At 45.8% G+C, this 25,103-nt stretch overlaps 1 protein-coding gene across 1 annotated transcript in view; it reads right to left on the minus strand.

The window, feature by feature from the left end:
• Nucleotides 1–25,103, minus strand: part of LOC134342446 (zinc transporter ZIP9-B-like) — a 57,426-nt gene that overhangs the window by 11,202 nt on the left and 21,121 nt on the right. Inside the window, exons 2-5 of the mRNA XM_063040583.1 lie at nucleotides 14,572–14,680; nucleotides 11,816–11,995; nucleotides 3,439–3,507; nucleotides 1,284–1,369 (exon numbers count right to left, since the gene is read on the minus strand). Coding sequence (XP_062896653.1) covers nucleotides 1,284–1,369; nucleotides 3,439–3,507; nucleotides 11,816–11,995; nucleotides 14,572–14,680 — 444 coding nt within the window. The remainder of the gene's footprint in view (nucleotides 1–1,283; nucleotides 1,370–3,438; nucleotides 3,508–11,815; nucleotides 11,996–14,571; nucleotides 14,681–25,103) is intronic.

A 25,103-nucleotide genomic window follows, 5' to 3' on the forward strand; every position in this document is an offset into this window, starting at 1 on the left:
AACTGGGGTCCCAGCACTGAGCCTTGCGGTACCCCACTAGTCACCGCCTGCCATTCTGAAAAGGTCCCGTTTATTCCCACTCTTTGCTTCCTGTCTGCTAACCAATTCTCCACCCACACCAATACCTTACCCCCAATACCGTGTGCTTTAAGTTTGCACACTAATCTCCTGTGTGGGACCTTGTCAAAAGCCTTTTGAAAATCCAAATATACCACATCCACTGGTTCTCCCCTATCCACTCTACTAGTTACATCCTCAAAAAATTCTATGAGATTCGTCAGACATGATTTTCCTTTCACAAATCCATGCTGACTTTGTCCGATCATTTCACCGCTTTCCAAATGTGCTGTTATCACATCCTTGATAACTGACTCCAGCAGTTTCCCCACCACCGACGTTAGGCTAACCGGCCTATAATTCCCCGATTTCTCTCTCCCTCCTTTTTTAAAAAGTGGGGTTACATTAGCCACCCTCCAATCCTCAGGAACTAGTCCAGAACCTAACGAGTTTTGAAAAATTATCACTAATGCATCCACTATTTCTTGGGCCACTTCCTTAAGCACTCTGGGATGCAGACCATCTGGCCCCGGGGATTTATCTGCCTTCAATCCCTTCAATTTACCTAACACCACTTCCCTACTAACATGTATTTCGCTCAGTTCCTCCATCTCACTGGACCCTCTGTCCCTTACTATTTCTGGAAGATTATTTATGTCCTCCTTAGTGAAGACAGAACCAAAGTAATTATTCAATTGGTCTGCCATGTCCTTGCTCCCCATAATCAATTCACCTGTTTCTGTTTGCAGGGGACCTACATTTGTCTTTATCAGTCTTTTCCTTTTTACATATCTATAAAAGCTTTTACAGTCCGTTTTTATGTTCTCTGCCAGTTTTCTCTCATAATCTTTTTTCCCCTTCCTAATTAAGCCCTTTGTCCTCCTCTGCTGAACTCTGAATTTCTCCCAGTCCTCAGGTGAGCCACTTTCTCTGGCTAATTTGTATGCTACTTCTTTGGAATTGATACTATCCCTAATTTCTCTTGTCAGCCACGGGTGCACTACCTTCCTTGATTTATTCTTTTGCCAAACTGGGATGAACAATTGTTGTAGTTCATCCATGCAACCTTTAAATGCCTGCCATTGCATATCCACCGTCAATCCTTTAATATATGATAATAAATCAATTATATTTGCCAGGGCACCAAAAGGCATGCATCCAAAAGGAACACTCCCCCTCCCCCCACCCCAACAGTCAAGTTGTCCCTGCTGCTGCTGTCGACTCACCTTGTGCAGTATAACAGCAAAGAAGACGATGAGCTGGAGTGAGAGCTGGGAAGATCCCGCAGCAGTTCCTAGTGCCACACCATCCACTGTAAGAAGGGAAGCATGTGGATTAGTCAGCAGTACCTGACGTATGGAAGGATTCTCATGTGGTGGCTATGAGATACAGTACTTGTGCAGAGCTGATCATAAAGGTAGATTGTGAGGAACGTTCGCAGGAATGCAGCTGGACAGCTCGAGTTATAGGGCAATTGGACAAGCTGGGAATGTTTTCCCTGGAGTGAAGATAGCTGAAGGGTGACCTGATAGAGGTTTACAGAATCATGAGTAAATCATATTTTCCTCAAGGATAGGGGAGCCTAAAACTAGAGGGCATAGGTTTAAGGTGAGAAGGGAAAGATTTAAAGGGAGTTTATTCACACAGTGAGTGCTGGATATGTGGAATGAGCTGCTGAAGGAAGTGGTAGAGGCGGGTACAATCAGAACATTTAAAAGGCATTTGCATGGGTACATGGGTAAGATTTTCTTTTAAGCCACACTGCTAGCAACCCCTGATTTAACCCCAGCCTAATCACAGGTTAGTTTACAATGACCAATTAACCTACTAACTGATATGGCTTTGAACTATGGGAAGAAACTGGAGCACCTGGAGAAAACCCACACAATCCTCAGAGAGATTGTACAGTCAGCACCAAAACTGACCTCTAAATTCTGATGCCCCAAGCTGTAATAGTGTCGCACTAACTGTGGGTTAGAGGGACATGGCCTAGTTCAGACAAATGGGATTAGCTCAGGGAACCAAAACAAACACAATGGGCCAAACAGCTCCCAGTGTTGTCATTTTTTTTCTTAAATTTTCCACAGGGAGTGACTATTTTGGCCCTTTGAGTCTCTGCTAAATTGCAGAGCAATCCCACTCTCCTGCTAATTTCCTCTCAGCACAGTCTCTGCCCTTAGAAAATCCGTCACTGTTCCTTCACCATTCCTTGACCTAAATCCTGGAATACCCTCTCTGTTGGACCTTCAGCAGAAGAAAGTACAATTATAGAAAGAGGTTCACTGCCATCTTCTCAAGGGGCATGAGGGATGGGCAGTAGATGCTGACCTTGCCTCAAGCCTAGATACCAGAGGAATTAATGTCATGAAACTTCAGGAGGTGCCATGGTCCTGCAGACACTGGCAGCAGACAAGGCCTAAGTCCCACTGGCTTGGAGGAAGTCCATTTAAAACAGAGGTGAAGATTAATTTCTTTAGCCCGAGAGTGGTGAATCTGTGGAATTTGTTGCCAGAGGGCTGTGCAGGTCATCGGAAGAGATTGATAGATTTTTGATTGGTGGTGGGGGGGGGGGTTAAGTGTTACAAAAAGGCAGCAAAAGAATGGGGTTGAGAGAAAAGGTTAAACAGATTCACTGGGCTGAATGGCTGAATACTGATTTTGTACTTGTGCTCTAATGGTTGAGGACTGGGTTACTCATTCTCCAGGGCAGACGGAAATGCTAAAGGGCCATTGTGAATCCATCAGAGAGGATCCCTTAGTCGGAATGGGAAGGCCCAGGGAAATCTTCTCACTTTTAATGCACTGGCCTAAGGTTCAAAGGGATATGAGCCAAACACTGGCTAATGGGACTAGCTCAGATGGGCATCTTGGTTGGCATAGCCCGGTTGAGCAAAGAGCCCGTTTCTGTGCGGTACGAGTCCAGGACACCAACCATGGGTCTGTAATCCTGGCCAGCATCAAAGCAACTTATACCTCCTGCTCCCCACACTTACCCAGAGAGGATTAAACCTTCATTTTCCAACCAACCTCCCTGACCATGCCCCATATCCAGAGCAAGACCATTTGCAAGACCCCTCATACCACGCCACAGACTTCAGAAACTTTTCAGACTGATTCCTCTTCAACTCACTCTGCTCACCCGAACCACCCAATTCAATCACTTCCTCCGCTCCTTCCCATTGGGCTGCAGGGCAAGATCCCTGACACATGGAAGTTTGCCCCCTGCTGCCAACTCTCCACAATGCCCTTCCCTCACACAGGCTGCTCTCCCTCCACGATGCAGCTCCTGCACAATTGTACCTTTGCAATGGTATACAACACTCTGTTGACTGATCAGACCACCCCTCCCCTCCCCCACCTCATACAGAGATCGACTCATACCTGCTGCATGGATAACAAGGCCAAGGGTGGCAGTCAGACTGGATCCAGCCCCCGATCTTCTCCCCTGTTCTGTAGAGGTAAAAGAAGACATCATTAAATACAGTGCCTATAAAAAATACTCACCACCCCTCCCCTGAAGTTTTTGTGTTTTATTGTTTTACATTGAATCACAGATGGATTTAATTTGACTATTTTGATACTGATAACAGAAGACGACTCTTCCATGCCAAAGTGAAAACAGATCTTTACAAAGTGATCTAAATTAATTACAAGTATAAAATACAAAATAATTGACTGCATAAGCATTCACCTTCCTCTCCCTCCCCCACTTTAACATGACACACAAAATCGTCACTGGTGCAGCCTATTAGTTTTAGAAGTCACATTTCAACTGCTAGCAGTAAAAATAACCTGTATCTGGAAGGTCCAAATGCTGGTGAGTCAGTATCCTGGCAAAAACTACACCACGAAGACAAAAGAACACTCCAAGCAACTCCATGAAAAGGTTATTAAAAAGCACAAGTCAAGAGATGGATACAAGAAAATTTCCAAGTCACTGAATATCCCTTAGAGTATAGTTAAGTCAATCGTCAAGAAATGGAAAGAATATAGCATAGCTGTAAATCTGCCAAGAGCAGGCCAAGAGTGACTGTGAAAGAAGTGGACTAGTGAGGGAGGCCACCAAGAGACCTATGACAACTCTGGAGGAGTTACAAGCTTCAATGGCTGAGATGGGAGAGACTGCACATACAACAACTGTTGCCCGGGTGCTTCACCAGTTGCAGCTTTATGGGAAAGTGGCAAAGAGAAAACCACTGTTGGAAAAAAAACTCACATGAAATCTCAGCTGGAGTTTGCCAGAAGGCATGTGGGAGACTCTGAAGTCAGCTGAAAGAAGGTTCTATGGTCTGATGAAACCAAAATTGAGTTTTTTGGCCATCAGACTAAACGCTATGTTTGGTGTAAGCCAAACAACGCACATTATCAAAAACACACCATCCCTACTGTGAAGCGTGGTGGTGGCTGCATCATGCTGTGGGGATACTTCACTGAAGCAGGCCCTGGAAGGCATGAGAAGGTAAAGGGTAAAATGAATGTAGTAAAATACGGGGAAATCCTGGAGGAAAACCTGATGTATTCTGCAAGAGAACTGTCACTTGGGAGAACACTTGTTTTCCAGCAAGACGATGACCCCCAAGCATAAAGCCAAAGCTACACAGGAATGGCTTAAAAGCAACGAAGTTAATGCCCTGATCTGGCCAAGTCAGAGTCCAGACCTCAATCCAACTGAGAATTTGTGACTGGACTTGGAAAGGGCTGTTCACTCACGAACCCAATGCAATCTGACAGAGTTTGAGGAGTTTTGTAAAGAAGAGCGGGGAAACATTGCAGCATCCAGGTTTGCAAAGCTGATAGAGACCTATCCACACAGACTTAAGGCTGTAATTGCTGCCAAAGGCACAGCTACTAAATACTGGCTTGAAGGGGGTGTGTACTTACCCAATCAATTATTTTGTGTTTAGTAATTGTAATAAATTTAGACCAATTGCAGAAATATGTTTTCACGTCGACATGAGTCTTTTCAGTTAATCAGTGTCAAAAAAGCCAAATTAAATCCACTGTACTTCAATGTTTTAAGACAAGAAAACAAGAAAACTTCCAAGGTGGGTGAATACTTTTTATAGGCACTGTATCTCAAAGCATTTTAAGATCATTTTGTTTGGACAGGAGGCTTGGGTTACAAGCAGAGACTGCTCCAGGGTAAGCAGTTGAAACCTATGCAAAGGAGGCTGAGAGAAATTGAGGTACTGACATATCATGTCATACATACCAAGATGAGGATGTAACTAGTAGAGTGGATAGGGGAGAACCAGTGGATGTGGTATATTTGGATTTTCAAAAGGCTTTTGACAAGGTCCCACATAGGAGATTAGTGTGCAAACTTAAAGCACACGGTATTGGGGGTAAGGTATTGGTGTGGGTGGAGAATTGGTTAGCAGACAGGAAGCAAAGAGTGGGAATAAACGGGACCTTTTCAGAATGGCAGGCGGTGACTAGTGGGGTACCGCAAGGCTCAGTGCTGGGACCCCAGTTGTTTACAATATATATTAATGACTTGGATGAGGGAATTAAATGCAGCATCTCCAAGTTTGCGGATGACACGAAGCTGGGTGGCAGTGTTAGCAGTGAGGAGGATGCTAAGAGGATGCAGGGTGACTTGGATAGGTTGGGTGAGTGGGCAAACTCATGGCAGATGCAATTTAATGTGGATAAATGTGAAGTTATCCACTTTGGTGGCAAAAATAGGAAAACAGATTATTATCTGAATGGTGGCCGATTAGGAAAAGGGGAGGTGCAACGAGACCTGGGTGTCATTATACACCAGTCATTGAAAGTGGGCATGCAGGTACAGCAGGCGGTGAAAAAGGCGAACGGTATGCTGGCATTTATAGCGAGAGGATTCGAGTACAGGAGCAGGGAGGTACTACTGCAGTTGTACAAGGCCTTGGTGAGACCACACCTGGAGTATTGTGTGCAGTTTTGGTCCCCTAATCTGAGGAAAGACATCTTTGCCATAGAGGGAGTACAAAGAAGGTTCACCAGATTGATTCCTGGGATGGCAGGTCTTTCATATGAAGAAAGACTGGATGAACTGGGCTTGTACTCGTTGGAATTTAGAAGATTGAGGGGGGATCTGATTGAAACGTATAAGATCCTAAAGGGATTGGACAGGCTAGATGCAGGAAGATTGTTCCCGATGTTGGGGAGGTCTAGAACGAGGGGTCACAGTTTGAGGATAGAGGGGAAGCCTTTTAGGACCGAGGTTAGGAAAAACTTCTTCACACAGAGAGTGGTGAATCTGTGGAATTCTCTGCCACAGCAAACTGTTGAGGCCAGTTCATTAGCTATGTTTAAAAGGAAGTTAGATGTGGCTACAGGGGTCAGGGGGTATGGAGGGAAGGCTGGGTTCTGAGTTGGATGATCAGCCATGATCATAATAAATGGCGGTGCAGGCTCGAAGGGCCGAATGGCCTACTCCTGCACCTATTTTCTATGTTTCTATGTTTCTATATAGTGAAAAACTTGTCTTGCAAACTGTATTACGAGTCAAATCATTGAGCAAAATGAAACATTAACAATGCAGAATAAAGTATAAAATCCACATAAAGTGCAAGATCACAGTGAGGTAGATTGTGAGGCCAAGAGCCCATCTTATCACGTGACCTTAGAGAGGTTTATAAAATCATGAATGACATAGATAAGATAGATGTTCATAGTCTTTTCCCCACAGTAGGAGTCTAAAACTAAAGGACATAGGTTTAAGGCGAGAGGAGAAAGCTTTAAGGGAGTGTTTTTCATACAGATGATGGTGCGTATGTGGAGTCAGTTGCCAGATGAGGTGATAAGAGGTGGGTTGGACAGGTTGATAGAGAGGAAAGGTCAAATGCAAATGGAGCTAGCTCAGGTAAACAATTTGGCTGACATGGATGAGTTGGGCCAAAAGCCCATCTCTGTGATGTATGACCATACGACAGTCTGGACTGGGTCAATGCTGCCAGGTCCTGGGACAGCAGAAATCACCAGGGTCTGGAGGTAATAAGAGGATTAGATAGAGTGGATAGCCAGCGCCTCTTCCCTAGGGCACCACTGCTCAGTACAAAAGGACATGGCTTTAAGGTAAGGGATGGGAAGTTCAAGGGGGATATTAGAGGAAGGTCTTTTACTCAGAGAGTGGTTGGTGCGTGGAATGCACTGCCTGAGTCAGTGGTGGAGGCAGATACACTACTGAAGTTTAAGAGACTACTAGACAGGTATATGGAGGAATCTAAGGTGGGGGCTTATATGGGAGGCAGGGTTTGAGGGTCGGCACAACATTGTGGGCCGAAGGGCCTGTACTGTGCTGTACTATTCTATATTCTATGTAACTACAGGGTCCTGGAGTCTTAGTTGGCTGGATAGCACAGTTGTCTTTCAAAGACAAAAAGGTACTGTAAATAGAAACTTACAAAATCTTTTAATGTCATAATAAGAAGAAATTCATGGATGGAGAATCACTGACAAAAGGACCAAAGTAAAGCCATAAAAAAATGTTCCTGTTTGTGACTTTCCAAGAAGAACCTGCAGGGATACTGTGAGGAGAAAACCTACAGGACTCTGGGTAAATGGAACTAACCAGATGATCCCACGAAGTTAGAACCATAACAATGGACCGGCTGTGCTCTAGGGTCAATGACTGTGCACCAGAAAACCCCTCCTCCTCTTGTCTGAATGGAAGAGGCTTGGGCTAAGGAACATACAGTCACTCACAAATTGCAGGTGTGGTGAGTTGGAGTATGCGGGGAAGGAGGCAAGCTCCTCAACCTCTCCTCATTCAACATTGATACCAAGATGCACCATCCAAAGAAGCAAGGTCCTTAATATCATCGCACCATTCTACCCCACACTGTTCTACAACTCTGCATTCCAAGGCTAAAGCAGGGCGAAAAATGCCAGCTACCTGTCCTGCCCATGGGCACCCATCTCAGTGCTGACACATTACACCTCAATACCATTTCTCCGTAGAAGGCATAATTTCATTACATTGGTTTGTTGCCACATGTACCGAGATGCAGTGAAAAGCTTTTATTTTGTGTGACATCCAGAGATCATTCCATACACAAGTACATCAAGGCAATAAAAAGAAACCAGAATACAATAGTGTTACCATTACAATGGAGATGAAGTGCAAGTAGACAGTAAGCTGCAAAAATGAAGCAGATTAGGAGATCTAACTAACTTTTAGCATTTGAGGAGTCTGTTCAAGAATCTGACAACAGGATAGAAGCCTTCTTTGAGCCTGGTGGTATGTGTTCCAGACTTTTATATATTTGGCCCAATGGGATTAGAGAGAAGAGAGAATGACTGGGTAGGTGGGGTCTTTGATCATGTTGGCTGCTTTACTGAGGCAGCAAGAAGTACACTGCATGGTGGGGAGACTGGTTTCTGAAGCTGTGTCCACACCTTTGTGCAACCTCTTGCTGTGATGCATCTGGACGGGATGCTTTCTGTGTTGCACATGGGCATCATTCCACAGCTATCGAAAAGGTGGGGGTGAGCCCCTCCCTTGAATGGTGGCAGTTCTCCTGGTGAAGGTGCTCCCACAGTGTTGCTGGTAGTGGATTCCAGAGTTTAGACACAGTGATGGGGATGTATTTCCAAGGCCAGATGGTGGAACATGTTCAAGGAGAACTTCTCCCATGCCTGGCTGGAAAGATGAAGGTCATGTCATTTTGTTCCTTTGGTCCATCTACACACAGAGATCTCAACTGAAACCAGGTAACAACATTGAGTGCCCCTCCTGTTGGGAGCAGCCTGCGATGTGGTCTCTCTGGGGCAACTGACACCTCTGGAGTATCCCCCCCAATTCAGGAATGTCTTGCTGCTGTCCAGGATCCGAGTTCCGGGAGGGAGTCCCAGCTCCTCCTTGGGCAGTAGACATCTGCTTTCAGTCACCCATACGCAGAGGGACAGGGCATGTGTCTTTGAGGAAACAGTACTGCCCACCTGAGTTCTGATCACCCTGCTGAGAGGCAGATGGTAACAATATAAGGCGGTGCAGAATGGCAGGGTCAAAGGAGCCTGCACTCAGCTTGGTGACCAACTGGGATGGTGACCACTCGACCATGGGCTTACTACAAAGCCCAGCAGCTTCACCGTTGGAAAGGAACTGCCCAAATCCAGTGGGTGGTCTGGCTACTCCCTGAGTCAATGCCCACATCCGGACTGCAGGACCAGGAGGAAGCTCACCAGCTTCAGTCTGATGGTCCTGGGTACTCTGTCTGGCACAGCCACTGGAAGCCCTGCACACAATAAAGCGGGCTGTAGAGGAGAGGTTGGGGTGCCATTTGTGGGTGACGGGGGGAGCAGAATGAGGCTAAGGAAAAGTGACCGGAAGAGGGAAAAGCGGCAGATCATGGAGAAAGTGGTGGGCAGGAGGGAAGGGTGGGTCATGTATCTACAGGGTGAGGAGACCAGCCTGCAGGTGGGACAATCAAGGCCTGGTCTCTCAGTAACCATTCGCCACTACCCCCCCCCCCACCCTCTGCCCCGCTACATGTACTTGTGCTGGTGCTGGCTACAGGTGGGGAGCTTGTGGTGGGTTGGCTTCGTTGGCCTGGGTCTCTGGTTTCATCTACCGAAGTAAAGGGGAGAAGTTAGTCCAGCACCTCGACCGGTGCTTCCAGCACAGCGGGGCCTCCTGCTGAGGGCTGGGGACCAGGCTACTGGCAGAAGGGTTCAGCTGTGGGTCATAGTTGTGTATCAGGGTGGATTTGCTGATGTTAACTGAGATGGAGGGATAGGGAGGAATTCAGCTGGAGGAGGCAGGGAGGGGTTGGAGGAGGGATGGGTGAAGTAGAGAGGGAAGGTGGAGGGGAGGGAGGTAGGGGCTGGAGGAGCAAGGGAGGGAAGAGGCGGGGAGGGAGGGAAGGGGCAGAGAGAGGGAGGGAAGAGGGTGGAGGGTGGTGGGATGGACTGTTTCCTCTAAGCTGCGTAAGTGCGTGGCCGCAAACTGAAATGTTCCCACTCACATAGCCTTTGCTGCCATGCAACAGATAATATAATTTTGAAATCTATGTTAATATAATTGGGAATACCCTGTAACTATGTGTTAATAAATATAATCCATAAATTTTCTAAATAATAATCGTACCACAAGCTTTTACTTTGAAACATTTTAGAGCTTCAACATATTTACATTGTCAGTGTTTCAAGTTACAACACTTTCAAATTGTAACAATCAACACAGAATGGAAGTCAGTAGCTCACTGTTAATAAACCCAACACCTAAACCATTTAAAATACTGTGCAGGTTTCAGGCTATGAAAAAAAAATTCCTGTTCAGAGCAATGGTTGGTCGACTCAGCTGTAAAGATAAGGAAGATTGGAGGGAAGGGAATGGAATGGAAGGAGGAGGAAGGGTGGCAGACGGAGGGATGGAAAGGAGAGAGTTCTCTTCCTTCACAATTTCTCTCAGCCTTTCCCAGTGCTGATGGTCATGGGTCTGTGGTCCCCACGCAATCACTGAAAAGGGCAATGCAGCAGCAGGAGAAGGAAGTCATCAGAAAGGACCACATTCCCAATATCCTCAGGTGGCTGCATCATTTGAAGGGGTTTCCAACACTTTAAACCACAGAATTTTCATCTGGTCTGTCACCACCGGAGAATAATATAACAAGTGGAATTCCCAGTTGCCACTGGTACTGTCAACAGTACAGAAATTCAACAAAAGCCCAATTATACTCAGCATTCCGCCATCTCAGAATATCATTTTACCATAAACAGTAACCCTGCACCTAAAACCAATGTTGGCAAGTTTAAACTGAACCCTCTTTTCAGAAGTCCTTCATGGATGAACTTCTTCTCAAGTAACTATTAACAGCATATTTCATTATGAACTCTCACATACTCCACCAAGTTATTACAACTAACTTACATTGCATAATTCAAAATAATCAAATTGTGCCTCGTAACCATACAACAGGCAGCATCTGTGGAGAGTTACCAGTCACTGCATCAGGTCGATGCCCCTTCATCAACCATTTCATCTCCAGAACTGATGAAAAGTCACTGACTTACCGCCCCTCCACAGACAGGTCTTTGTACAAGTTTATTAACAACTTTTGTTTGCATGCAATTGAGGCAGGTTATTTCATATACAAGTACCTCTAAGCTGTAAAATGAAAACAACATAGAATCTAGCATTGCAGTTGCAGAGAAACTGCAGGACCCACGATGTGGAAAATTGGGAAATCAAGAGTTCATCTTTAGTGTATGAGAAGTCCATTCAAGAATGCTAACAGTGGGACAAAAGCTGTGCTTGAGTCTGGTGGTATGTCCTTTCAGGCTTTTGTATCTTCTGCCCGATGGGAAAGGGGAAGAAGAGAGAATGTCTGGGGTGGGCCGGGTCTTTGATTATGCTGGCTACTTTACTGAAGCAATGAGAACGACAGACAAAGTCCATGCAGGGAGGCTTGTTTCATGATGTGCTTGTCCATAACTCTACAGTTTCTTGCACTCTTGGGCAGAGCAGCTGCCATATTAGTCCATGATGCATCCAAATAGGATGCTTTCTATGCATTTATAAAAAAATTTGATTGAGTCAAAGGAGACAAGGTCAAATTTCCTTTGCCTGCCGAGAAAGTAAATGGAAGAGTTTCCATTAGTAGCCAGTCACCCCTACAGTATGCAGACCTACTGTTGGACGCCATGCAAGTCATACTGCCTTGAGAGTTTCACACTCCCTGTGGGTCACACCACCCTACAGGTGGACGTCCCCTGTGGGTCATGCCCTCCCCGAGAGTCAGACACACCCCTGCAGTTGTCAAACATACTGTACCTCCCTGCCAGGCGATACAACTGGTGACCTGATCAACGACAAACATCAGCAGGAATCCAGTAACCAGGGAAATACCGATGAAGAAGTGCGGGGGTACTAACTGCTGGGCTCCGGCCTCTCTCCCCTCAATCTCTTGTGTGTCCATGGCAATGTGACTCTGGGTCAGGTTCCACCGCTGAGCTGGAGATGTAGACAACACCTGTTTAGTAAGTCAAGTCACTTTTTATTGTCATTTCAACCATAAACTGCTGGTACAGTACACAGTAAAAACGAAACAACGTTCCTCCAGGACCATGGTGCTACACAAAACTACACTAGACTACAGACCTACACAGGACTACATAAAGTGCACAAAACAGGTTTGAAGTATTTCTAGTGTCCATTTCAATTGGGACGCAGGGTGTCAGTAACCCCGTTTTCTCTGGGAATCCCTGTCGCTCGCACCAAGCCTTGGGACAAACCCCCCCCCCCCACCCCTATCCAACCAGGCATCATGAACATCCAAATCTCTAACTTCTGATAATTTCCTCCCTCCTCCCACATCATGCTTTTTTCATTCCCCATTCTGGCTCCTGTCTTATCCCTTCTCTTCTCGTCACCTGCCCTTCACCTCCCTCTCATGTCCCTCCTTCTATCGTCCACTGCCCTCTTGTATCAGGTTATTTCTTCAGCCCTCTCCCTTGTTCACCCATCATCTCCCAGCTTCTTACTTCAACTCCCCCCCCTTACCCCAACCCCCCCTTTATCCCTCACCTAGTTTCACCTATCACCTAGTTCTCCTTCTTATTTCTGGCTTCTTCCCTCTTCCTTTTTAGTCCTGATGAAAGGTCTCAGACCAAAATGTTGACTGTTTATTCCTCTCCATATAGATGCTGCCTGACCTGCTAAATCTCTCAACCATTAAGTGTGTACTTCCCCATTCCCTACTCTGGGCCTTTGCTGAAGGCTGTTCCACCTTCAGACCTGTAACCATAATTTGCTTGGCAACAGAAGACTGAGAGTAACGGTGAAGAGTTGTTTGTATGATTGGATACAGGTGACTAGTGGTGGCCTACGGGATTGGTGCTGGGACCCTCGCCATTTGTGATATACGTGAATGGCTTGGATGTGGATGTGGGAGGCACAATCAGCAAGTTCATGGATTACATGAAGATTGGCGGAGTTGTTGATAACACAAGGGTTGCCTTTGGTAGCCATGTCACTGAAATGGGCTGAGAATCAGCAAATGGAATTTAATCCAGACAAATATGCATCTTGGGTGAGTTGATGAAGCAAAAACATACACCATGAATGGTGAGGTCTTTACATTTGAGGAACAGAGGGACCGAGTGTACAAGTACAAAGATCCTTTAAAATAGACAGCGAGGTTAGGAAAGCATATGGGATACCGATCTTCATTAATCTGGGCAGTGAATACAGAAGTGAGGAGTTTATGCTCTAGCTTCATTGTAACATTGGTCAGACCTGAGTGTGCGGTTCTGGTCACCAAGGTATAAGGAGGATGTGACGGTGCTGGAGAGGGAGCGCAGCAGATTCACTGGGATGGAACACTTCAGTTATGAGGAGAGAATGGAGAAGCTGGGCCAGTTCTCCCTGGAGAGGAACTGGTTAAAGGGGGACCGACCATTGTCTATACAGTTGTAAGTTTAGATAGAGTAGATTTCTAGAAACTTACCCCCATATTAGAAATTGATCAAATAAAAGTTATAAAGTTAAGGTAAGGGGGGAAGCAATTTACAGGGGACCTGAGGGCAATGTTTTCACCCAGAGTGGTGAGTACCTGTGAAGGAAGAATCACAAATGACCTTTAAGAAGTGTCTAGTCGAGTGTTGAATTGCCCAGGTATAGAAGGCAATGGGCCAAGTGGTGGTAGATAGACTAATAAGATGGGAGCTCACTGGTCAGTGTGGACATCATACAAAAATCCTACAAAAGGTAGTGGATACAGCCTGTCCATCACAGGTAAAGCTATCCCCCACCATTGAGCGTATCTACACAGAGCATTGTCACAGGAAAGCAGCATCCTTCATCAGGGACTCCCACCACCCAATTCATGCTCTCTTCTCGCTGCTGCCATCAGGAAGGAGGTACAGGAGCCCCTGGACCCACACCATCAGGTTCAGGAACAGTTATTACCCTCAACCATCAGGCTCTTGAACTTCAGTCAACTTCACTTGCCCCATCACAGAACCATTCCCACAACTATGGACTCACGTTCAAGGACTCTTCATTTCATGTTTTTGAGATTGATTATTTATTTATTTATTTATTTCCTCTCTCCCTTTAGTATTTACACAGTTAGTTGTCTTTTGCACACTGGTTGTTTGTCCACCCTGTTGGGTGCGGTCTTTCATTGGTTCTATTATAGTTATTTGATTTACTGAGTATGCCCACAAGAAAACAACTCTCAGGGTTGTATGTGGTGACATACATGTAATAAATTTACTTTGAACTTTGGTGGGCCAAATGTCCATTACTGTGTTGTCTGTCTGTGTGAATCTACCCCTTCCCCCACCACCCAGGAGAAGTTCCTATTCCCTGCACCTCCTTACCCCCACATTCCTAAGTCGTTCATTTCCCAGTGCTGCTTTCTGTCCCATCCTCCTGTTGGGGGACATCCATCCCACCCACCCGTCAGTAGTATCCCCTCCCTTCTGCATCCTCCTGTTGGGGTACACCTCCCTGCTCCACATGTCTTTCAGAGAACACCCATCAGCTGTCAGGAGAGTGCACCCTCCTCTCCCTGCCCCACCCACCTGTCAAAGGGCTGGCCAGCAGCAGCTCGATGCCTTCTGGAATAATCATGGCCAGTGCTGTCCCACAAAGCAGTCCCGCACCCAGCACTGTCACAAACTTCAGCTTTGCCTGGAGAGACAAGGAGAGATGATCAGGTGAACCTGGATAAGTCAGCATCAGGGGTTATTCCCCCTGTTTCCACCCTGGGGCAGAGGTCACTGTTTTCAGATCAACCTACATCGCTCAGAGGAAACCAGTTCCAATTGTAGTATGGTCCTCTGCCGAACAGGCTGCGCTGCACTGGGTCAGGGCAGTGCCTGGCCAAGGGTGTAACACACTGCCAGGGTGTTAACAGACAGGCTGCCCAAACCTCTCCCCCCAGAATTGCTGAGAAAGATCCGACAAATTTGTGCCAACATTGCCCACAAACTCAGTCAACATAAAGCCCTTGGTCAGCACAGGAACAAAAATGCGCAGACACTGGAAAACTGAAATGAAACCCCAGGACAATGGAGATACAGGGCAGGTCAGACAGCATCCGAGGAAAGGGGGTGTTTCAGCTGACTGGAAACGAGTTGTGGAGGAGATGAGGGTGGGGAGAGCTTCAGGAATCTCTGGATGGTCTTGGTATCAATACTGTGGTTGGGGGAGGGGGTGGTGAGTGAGGAACCTTTCAGCACTTCCCTTCCCACCACCCAATGCTGAGGTAAGACAGCCCTTCACGTACACCCTTCCATTCCGGGCACCCATGGTCTCGTCTACATGGGTGAACACAACACACAGAGAGGGGAGAGTAGGACGGAGAGTCTGGAGGGAGGGTATGAAGGAAAGGAGGGAGGGACAGGGAGCATGGAGGGGAGGAGAGAGGGAGAGAGGGGAAAGTGGACAGAGGAAGGGGAGAGTGTGGAGGGAGAGAAAGAGAGGAAAGAGGATGGAGGGAAGTGTGTGGACTAAGGGGGAGTGTGGACAGATGGAGGGAAGTATGTGGACAGAGGGAAAAGGATAGAAGAAAGTGCATGGTTGGAAAGAGATTGTGGAGAGGGAGGAAATAAGAGAGTGGACAGACAGGGAGGGGAGGGATGCTTTATGAAGGTTGAGTACATGGGCAGGAGAGAGGAAAACTTCTGATTAACTGGACTCTCGGTAGAACTGGTATTCCCTGGATTAACAGTGTGAACCCCTTCCCTGCTCAGGTTGTGAAATGGAAGGCATGTCTTCTCTTTGGCTGTGTGAGGAGTCTCTCTCTCTCTCTCTCTCTCCTCACAATCAGCCAAGAAACAGCGAGGAGTGATTAATTGAGATATATCTGTCTGTGTATCAGGAAGGTGGGTATCAGTCTGGAATGTGCTGTTTGTGGCAGAAGGCTAGTGCACAGCTGTCTCAGTGGTTAACAACAGAGAGAAACCCTTCACAGAGCACATTCGCTCTGTGTATGCCCTTGCCAGGAACTCAGTTAATTAATAAACAGAACTGCACCATTAACTCCCTTTATAGCTCAGAAGTTGGGCCTCATCTACACACCAGGCACAAAGCAACCTTTTGTGTTACCACAGAGGTCAAACATACAGCTTCTCACAGCCTGCGCCAAAGTACTGGTACGTGTAGTACTGGTGGGACTTAAACCAGGCAAGCAGACTTGTTGGACTAAGTAGCATCAGATCACACATACTCACTCACACTGAAGAAACACACATACAGATTTGGGCCCATTATCTAAGAAAAGGTGTGTTGACATTGGACAGGGTCCAAAGGAGGTTCACAAAAATGATTCCAGGATTGAAAGAGTTATCATATGAGGAGCGTTTGATGACTCTGGACCTGTTTCACTTTATTTCGGAAGAATGAGGGGGATCTCACTGAAACCTATCGAATGTTGAAAGGCCTTGATAGAATGGATGTGGAGAGGACGTTTCCCATGGTGGGAGAGTCTAAGATTAAAGGGCACAATCTCAGAACAGAGAGGCATCCTTTTAGAAACGAGGTGAGGAGGAATTTCTTTAGCCAGCGAGCGGTGAATCTGTGGAATTCTTTGGCACAGAAGGCTGTGGAGGCCAAGTCTTTATGTATATTTAAGGCAGAGGTTGATAGGCTTTTGATTGGTCAGGGCATGAAGGGATACGGAGAGAAGGCAGGAGACCGGGGCTGTCCGGGAAATTGATCAGCCAAGGTGAAATGTCAGAGCAGACTTGATGCACCAAATGGCTTAAATCTGCTCCTAAATCTTATGGTCATGTGGGAGGAAACTGGAAAACCCATGAGATTATAGATAGAGACTGGAACTGTGAGCAACAGGGCTAGCCACACGCTCAAGCCCTCAGCTCTGACCTCCACCTCCCCTCCAGCACAGAGACTAGGTGAGTTGTATCCGAGAGGGTGAGTTATATCACAGAGACAAGCTGAGTTGTGTCAGACAGAGTGAGTTATATCACAGAGACTAGGTGAGTTGTATCCGAGAGGGTGAGTTATATCACAGAGACAAGCTGAGTTGTGTCAGACAGAGTGAGTTATATCACAGAGACTAGGTGAGTTGTATCAGAACAGTTCACCAGAACACAGCTTCAGCTATCACCAGGTTGTATCAGAGGCATGGAAGGCTGGTGGTGAAGGTTTTTGACATGTTGGCCTTCATTTGTCAGGCACTGGAATATTCTGTTGTGGTTCTACAAAATATTAGTGAGACCACACATGTAATATTGTGTACAGTTTTGGTCATCCTGTTATAGGAAAGTGATCATTAAACCAGAAAGTGTACAGAGAAGATTTACAAGATTGTTGCCAGGACTTGAGGATCTGAGTTATAGGGAAAAGTTGGGTAGGCTAGGAAACAGATGATAACCTTATAGAGGTCTATAAAATCATGAGAAGCATAGATAGGGTGAACACACAGTCTTTTCCCAGGAAAGGAGAGCCAAAACTTTGAGGCCATTGGTCTAAGGCGAGAGGGAAAAAATTTAAGGGACCCAAGGGGTAGGTTCTTCATGCAGAAGGTGGCATGCATATGGAACAAGATGCCAGAGGAAGCGACAGAGGCAGGTACATGGTTCAACCTCCGCATGAACCCCCCCCCCCAGAACCATTACATTTTAGTAAATTCACCTGTCACCCTTCCATAGTCAGATAAGTACAGACCTCACCTGTTCAACCTTTTTTCACACTTCAACTCCTAAAGCCCAGAAATCATCCCAGTGAACCTCCATTGGGAGGATTTCCCCCTTTAAACACAGAGACCAAAGCTGTCCCATAGCACTCCAGGTTTGTCTGCAAGTGAGTAACCTCATTGTACTGCAGCATCTTAGAATCTCCCTCCATTGAAAATCATAACTTGCTCCTTCAGACTTCTTCAGAGTGGATCACTTCACAACTTCTCACATTATACTTCATCCGTTGACTTTCCATCACTGTTCCCCCACCTTCTGTGATTCTTGTGGCTTTCTCACCACTTGTTCACCTCAATGCTGCTAGCAGATCCTGCTGCAGGGCTCTCAATCTCCTCATCCAAGCCTTGTTGAAGCTGATTGAAAATCACTGAGCCCCAACCCTGATCCACAAATCACTGACTGCCAGTCGGCAGTCCAGTTATCCTAACTCTCTGATTTCTGCTTGTTAGCCACCCGCTTTTCCACATAATTCTTCAACTTCATGTACTGTTCTATGGATTATAGTGTTCTGTGGTAACGGGTCTGTCACTGTATCACACTGGGAATCATCAAGTAACACCTCCATGTTACATCTTACCAAATGCCTTCTGGAAATCCATCTCCATCCATTGGTCCCTGCATCCATCCTGTCTATTACATCGTTAAACAATTCCACAAAGCCCTTCCATAACAAGCTGGCTTTCAATGGCTGATTTTTGATCGTTCCTGGCAATTCCCAAGTGACAGGAGCCAACAGTTCCCTGTTTTTTTGTTTCTTTCCCTTTCTCCATCAGTGACAATACATTTGTAGTTTTCCATTCATCTAAAACTTAGTGTCATCGAGCAATACAACGTGGATACAGGCCCTTCAGCCCAATCACTCCATGCTGACCATAGTTCCCACCCAACCTCCCGCGTGCATTTGACCTATATCCTTCAGAGCCACAAAGACAGAGTTCAAGTGAGAAACATGATGTTCTGATTTTCATAGTCGAGGCCCTGACCGATAAAGACAAATACGCCATACAATTTCTTCACCACCCAATCTGCTTGCACAACCACTTTCAGGAAGCTATAGATTTGGACCCCAAGATCCTTCTGAACAGCTATGTTGCCATTAACTGTGCACTGTCTCTTTACATCTGATCTTCCAAAGTGCAACACCTCACACTTGCTTGGATTAAACTCTATCTGCCATTTCTCTGCACACGTCTATATTGTACTGCATTCTTCGACATCCTCCTTCACTGTCCACAACACTAACAACCATTACTTCACCTGAGAGCTCACGCTACATATTTTTGCCCAAGTCATTATATCAGAAGTACCAGCACTGATCTTTGCAGAATGCTTACAGTTTAGTTAAGAAGGCTCAAGAAAGTGGCAATTGTTTGTGTGCAGCTTAAAAGGAATCATCAAATATTCCCATTTAGGACAACTACAGCTGAAATCCACAAGAGTAGTCCAGTGAGCAACATTATTTTAAGATTTTTAAAGAATCTATCTCAAAAATCAACACACTCAGGTGTCAAGTGCAGTCTCCCTTTAAGAAAATGCAAATGCAGAAAGCATGCTGCCTCTAATCCAGGCAAAAATCCTGGTAAACCCCTTCTGCACCCATTCCAAAGCCTTGACATCCTTCCTATAGTGAGCCAGCTGAAACTGTACGCTCCAGATACGGTCCAGCTAGAATTTTATAAAGCTGCCACACAACTTCCTGACTTCCGAACTGAATGCCTCAACTAATAAAGGCAAGCATGCCGTATGCCTTCTTAACCACCCAATCGGTGTAGCCACTTTCAGAGAGCTATGAACTTGAACTCCAAGATCCCTCTGCTCATCAACACTGTTAAAGGTCTTGTTCTTAACAGTTTCTTGTCTCTTTACATTAAACCTACCAAGGTACCATACTAAACATTAGCAAATGGGTTTAACTCCATCTGCCAATCTTTGCCCATATCTGCAATTGATCTATATCCCACAGTATTCTTCGCCAGTCTTCTACGCTATCCACAACACCACCAACCTCTATATCATCTGCAAACTAAGTACATCTACATTTTCATCCAGGTCATTTATGCGCTGAATATGTCAAACAGCAGATGTCCCAGCATAGATCACTGTAGAACACCACTAATCACAGACCTCCAGCTAGAATAAGGACCTTCAACCTCCACCCGCTGTCTTCCATGGGCAAGCCAGTTCTGAATCCAAACGGTTCATTCACCATCGATCCTGTGCATCTTCATCTTCTGGATGAGCCTCCCATAAGAGACATCATCAAACACTTTACTAAAATCTATGTAGGTAAGATCTACAGCTCTACCTTCAGCAATCACCCTCATCACCCCATCAAAATACTCAATTACATTAGAAAGGCATGACTTGTCCCACACAAAGCCCTGCTGGCTCTCCCAAATTAGGCCATGGTTTTCCAAGTGCTCATATATCCTATTCCTAAGAATTCTCTCCCGTAACTTCCCTACCACTGACGTGAGACTCACCCGTCTATAGTTTCCAGGATTATTCCTGGTTCCCTTCTTGAACAATGGAACAACATTAGCTACTCGCTAGTCCTTTGGGACCTCAGCTGTGGCGAGAGAGGACAAAAAGATTGGTCAAGCCCCAGCAATCTCTTCACTACCCTCTCTCAATAACCTGGGGTATATCCTATCAGGCCCTGAGCACTTATCTACCTTAATGAACTTCAACAGACTCTAACACTATCTCCTCCTTTACTTGGTAATTCCCCAGCATTCGTAGCACTGATCTCCCTATCTTCAACATCCTCCTCCTTAGCAAAGGAGGGAGGGAACGTCGACTCAGAGAAGCCTGCGTCGGGCATTTTCATGCCTTACAAGGCGCAGATTGGAAGTCTGTGTGGGGCGTCATTCCTCGCACAGACACTAGAGCAATGTATGGTTAAGTGCCTTGCTCAAGGACACAAACACGCTGCCACAGCTGAGGCTTGAACTAGCGACCTTCAGATCACTAGACAAACGCCTTAACCACTTGGCCACGTGCCCAACATGTTAGCAAATACTGATGTAAGGTACTCATTAAGGGACCTCACCCACATCCTCACATCCAAGAAAATGTCCACCCCCCCTTGTCCTTCAGTGGTCCCATTCTCTCCCTAGTTATTCTCTTGCTCTTCATGTGTTTATAAAATACCTTGGGATTCTCTTTAATTCTGGTTTCCTTGGCCCCTCTGAGACTTCCTAATTCCTTTCTTGAGCTCTTTTCTGGCTTCTTTGTAATCCTCAAGGGCCCTGTTTGATTTTAGCTTCTTAAGCTTCACCTACTTTTTAAAAAATCTTCTTCACTGAATTCATCATGTCCCTTGACATCGATGTGTCTCTTACCCTGCCATCCTTGTCCTTCCTTCTGACTGGAACATACCTGCCCTGTACTCTATCCAGTTGGTCTTTAAACACCCTCTACATGTCCGATGCCAAAAAGTAGCTGTTCTCAATTCACTCTCACTAGCTCCTGCCTAATCCTCTTATAATTTGCCCTGCTCCAGTTTAATACTCTCCCACAAGACCCATACTTATCCTTAGCTAAAACTATCTTCACCCACTGAAAGGTCAGTCCCATGGCCAGGCTCATTACACAACATCAGGACCAGTACAGCCCTTCCTCTTGTTGGACTATCGACATATTAAGAAACCCTCGAAGATGCACCTAACAGACTCTGCCCCATCTAATCCACTTGCACTAAGAAGGGCCCAGTTTCTATCAGAGAAGTTGAAGTCCCCCATGACAACAACCCTGTTGTTTATCCACCTTACCTTACTCTGCTTGCATATGTGTTCCTCAATGGCCCATTGGGTGTCGGGGGTGGTGGTCTGTAGTATAATCCCAGACTAATGGCCACCACAATTTTTTAATTCTACTCAGACGGACTCAGTGGACGAGCCCTCCATTATGTCCCCTCAATTGCAATGTAATTCTTCTGGAAATTTATACTTAGTTTTTACTTTGCATTGCACGGTACTGCTGCCCTAAAGCAACACATTTCATGACATCTGCCAGTGAAATGAATCCTGGTTCAGATTCTGAAAACATGACCAGTCACAGACCTCCAGCCTGAATAGCACCATACCACCACTCTCCTGTCTTCTCTGGGCAAGCCAGCTCTGAGTCCTGTCACAGTTGATTACGTAGTACACCGTGTTATACAGTGACAGACCTGTCCCAATCAGTAATACACTGTGTTATACAGTGACATACCTGTCCCAATCAGTAATGAACCGTGTTATACAGTGACATACCTGTCCCAATCAGTAATACACCGTGTTATACAGTGACAGACCTGTCCCAATCAGTAATACACCGTGTTATACAGTGACAGACCTGTCCCACCAGTAATACACCCGTGTTATACAGCGACAGACCTGTCCCAATCAGTAATACACCGTGTTATATAGTGACAGACCTGTCCCAATCAGTAATACACCGTGTTATACAGTGACAGACCCGTCCCACCTGTAATACACCGTGTTATACAGTGACATACCCGTCCCAATCAGTAATACACCGTGTTATACAGTGACAGACCTGTACCAATCAGTAATACACCGTGTTATACAGTGACAGACCTGTCCCACCAGTAATACACCCATGTTATACAGTGACAGACCTGTCCCAATCAGTAATACACCCGTGTTATACAGTGACAGACCTGTCCCAATCAGTAATACACCCGTGTTATATAGTGACAGACCTGTCCCAATCAGTAATACACCGTGTTATACAGTGACAGACCCGTCCCACCTGTAATACACCGTGTTATACAGTGACATACCCGTCCCAATCAGTAATACACCGTGTTATACAGTGACAGACCTGTACCAATCAGTAATACACCGTGTTATACAGTGACAGACCTGGCCCACCAGTAATACACCCATGTTATACAGTGACAGACCTGTCCCAATCAGTAATACACCCGTGTTATATAGTGACAGACCTGTCCCAATCAGTAATACACCGGTGTTATACAGTGACAGACCTGTCCCAATCAGTAATACACCCGTGTTATACAGTGACAGACCCATCCCAATCAGTAATACACCGTGTTGTCCTGTCCTAATCAGGAATACACCCGTGTTATACAGCGACAGACCTGTCCCACCAGTAATACACCGTATTATACAGTGACAGACCTGTCCCGATCAGTAATACACCCGTGTTGTACAGTGACAGACCTGCCCCAAGCAGTAATACACCGTATTATACAGTGACAGACGGGTCCCAATCAGTAATACGTTCGTGTTATACAGTGACAGACCCGTCCGAATCAGTAATACACAGTGTTATACAGTGACAGACCCGTCCCAATCAGTAATACACACGTGTTTTACAGTGACAGACCTGTCCCACCAGTAATACACCGTGTTATACACTGAAAGGCCTGTCACCCAGTAATACACCGTCTTATACAGTGACAGACCTCTCCCAGCAGTAATACACCCATGTTATACCCATGTTATACAGTGACAGACCTGTCCCAATCAGTAATACACCATGTTATACAGTGACAGACCTGTTCCAATGAGTAATACACCCGTGTTATACAGTGACAGACCCATCCCACCAGTAATACACCCGTGTTATACAGTGACAGACCTGTCCCAATCAGTAATACACCATGTTATACAGTGACAGAACTGTCCCACCAGTAATACACCCATGTTACACAGTGACAGAGCTGTCCCAATCAGTTATACACCCGTGTTATACACTGACAGACCTGTCCCAATCAGTAACACACCGTGTTATACAGTAACAGACCTGTCCGAATCAGAAATACACCGTGTTATACAGTGACAGACCCGTCCCAATCAGTAATACACACGTGTTTTACAGTGACAGACCTGTCCCACCAGTAATACACCCTTGTTATACGGTAACAGACTTGTCCCAATCAGTAACACACTGTGTTGTACAGTGACTGACCTGTTACAATCAGTTATACACCGTGTTCTGCACTGAAAGACCTGTCCCAATGCGTAATACACCCATTTTATACAGTGACAGACCTGTCCCAATCAGTAATACTCCGTGTTATACAGTGACAGACCTGTCCCAATCAGTAACACACCGTGTTATACAGTAACAGACCTGTCCCACCAGTAATACACAGTGTTACACAGTGACAGACCTGTCCCAATCAGTAATACACCGTATTGTACAGTAACAGAGCTGTCCCACCAGTAATACACCGTGTTATACAGTGACAGGCCTGTCACCCAGTAATACACCGTCTTATACAGTGACAGACCTCTCCCAGCAGTAATACACCCGTGTTATACAGTGACAGACCTGTCCCAATGAGTAATACACCCATGTTATACAGTGACAGACCTGTCCCACCAGTAATACACCCGTGTTATACAGTGACAGAGGTGTCCCAATCAGTAATACACCCCTGTTATACAGTGACAGACCTGTCCCAATCCTTAATACACCGTGTTATACAGTGACTGACCTATCCCACCAGTAATACACCCGTGTTATACAGTGACAGAGGTGTCCCAATCAGTTATACACCCATGTTATACAGTGACAGACCTGTTCCAATCAGTAATACACCGTGTTGTCCTGTCCCAATCAGTAATACACCCGTGTTATACAGCGACAGACCTGCCCCAAGCAGTAATACACCGTATTATACAGTGACAGACCCGTCCCAATCAGTAATACATTCGTGTTATACAGTGACAGACCCGTCCGAATCAGTAATACACAGTGTTATACAGTGACAGACCTGTCCCACCAGTAATACACCGTGTTATACAGTGACAGGCCTGTCACCCAGTAATACACTGTCTTATACAGTGACAGACCTCTCCCAGCAGTAATACACCCGTGTTATACAGTGACAGACCTGTCCCAATGAGTAATACACCCATGTTATACAGTGACAGACCTGTCCCAATCAGTAATACACCCGTGTTATACAGTGACAGACCTGTCCCAATCAGTAATACACCCGTGTTATACAGTGACAGACTGTCCCAATCAGTTATACACCCATGTTATACAGTGACAGACCTGTCCCAATGAGTAATACACCCGTGTTATACAGTGACAGACCCATCCCAATCAGTAATACACCCGTGTTATACAGTGACAGACCTGTCCCAATCAGTAATACACCGTGTTATACAGGACAGACCTGTCCCAATCAGTAATACACCGTGTTATACAGTGACAGACCTGTCCCAATCATTAATACACCCGTGTTGTACAGTGATAGACCTGTCCCAATCAGTAACACACCGTGTTATACAGTAACAGACCTGTCCCATCAGAAATACACCGTGTTATACAGTGACAGACCCGTCCCAATCAGTAATACACACGTGTTTTACAGTGACAGACCTGTCCCAACCAGTAATACACCC

The sequence above is a fragment of the Mobula hypostoma genome, chromosome 2 (genome assembly GCF_963921235.1).
Source record: "Mobula hypostoma chromosome 2, sMobHyp1.1, whole genome shotgun sequence".
NCBI classification, from domain to species: domain Eukaryota; kingdom Metazoa; phylum Chordata; class Chondrichthyes; order Myliobatiformes; family Myliobatidae; genus Mobula; species Mobula hypostoma.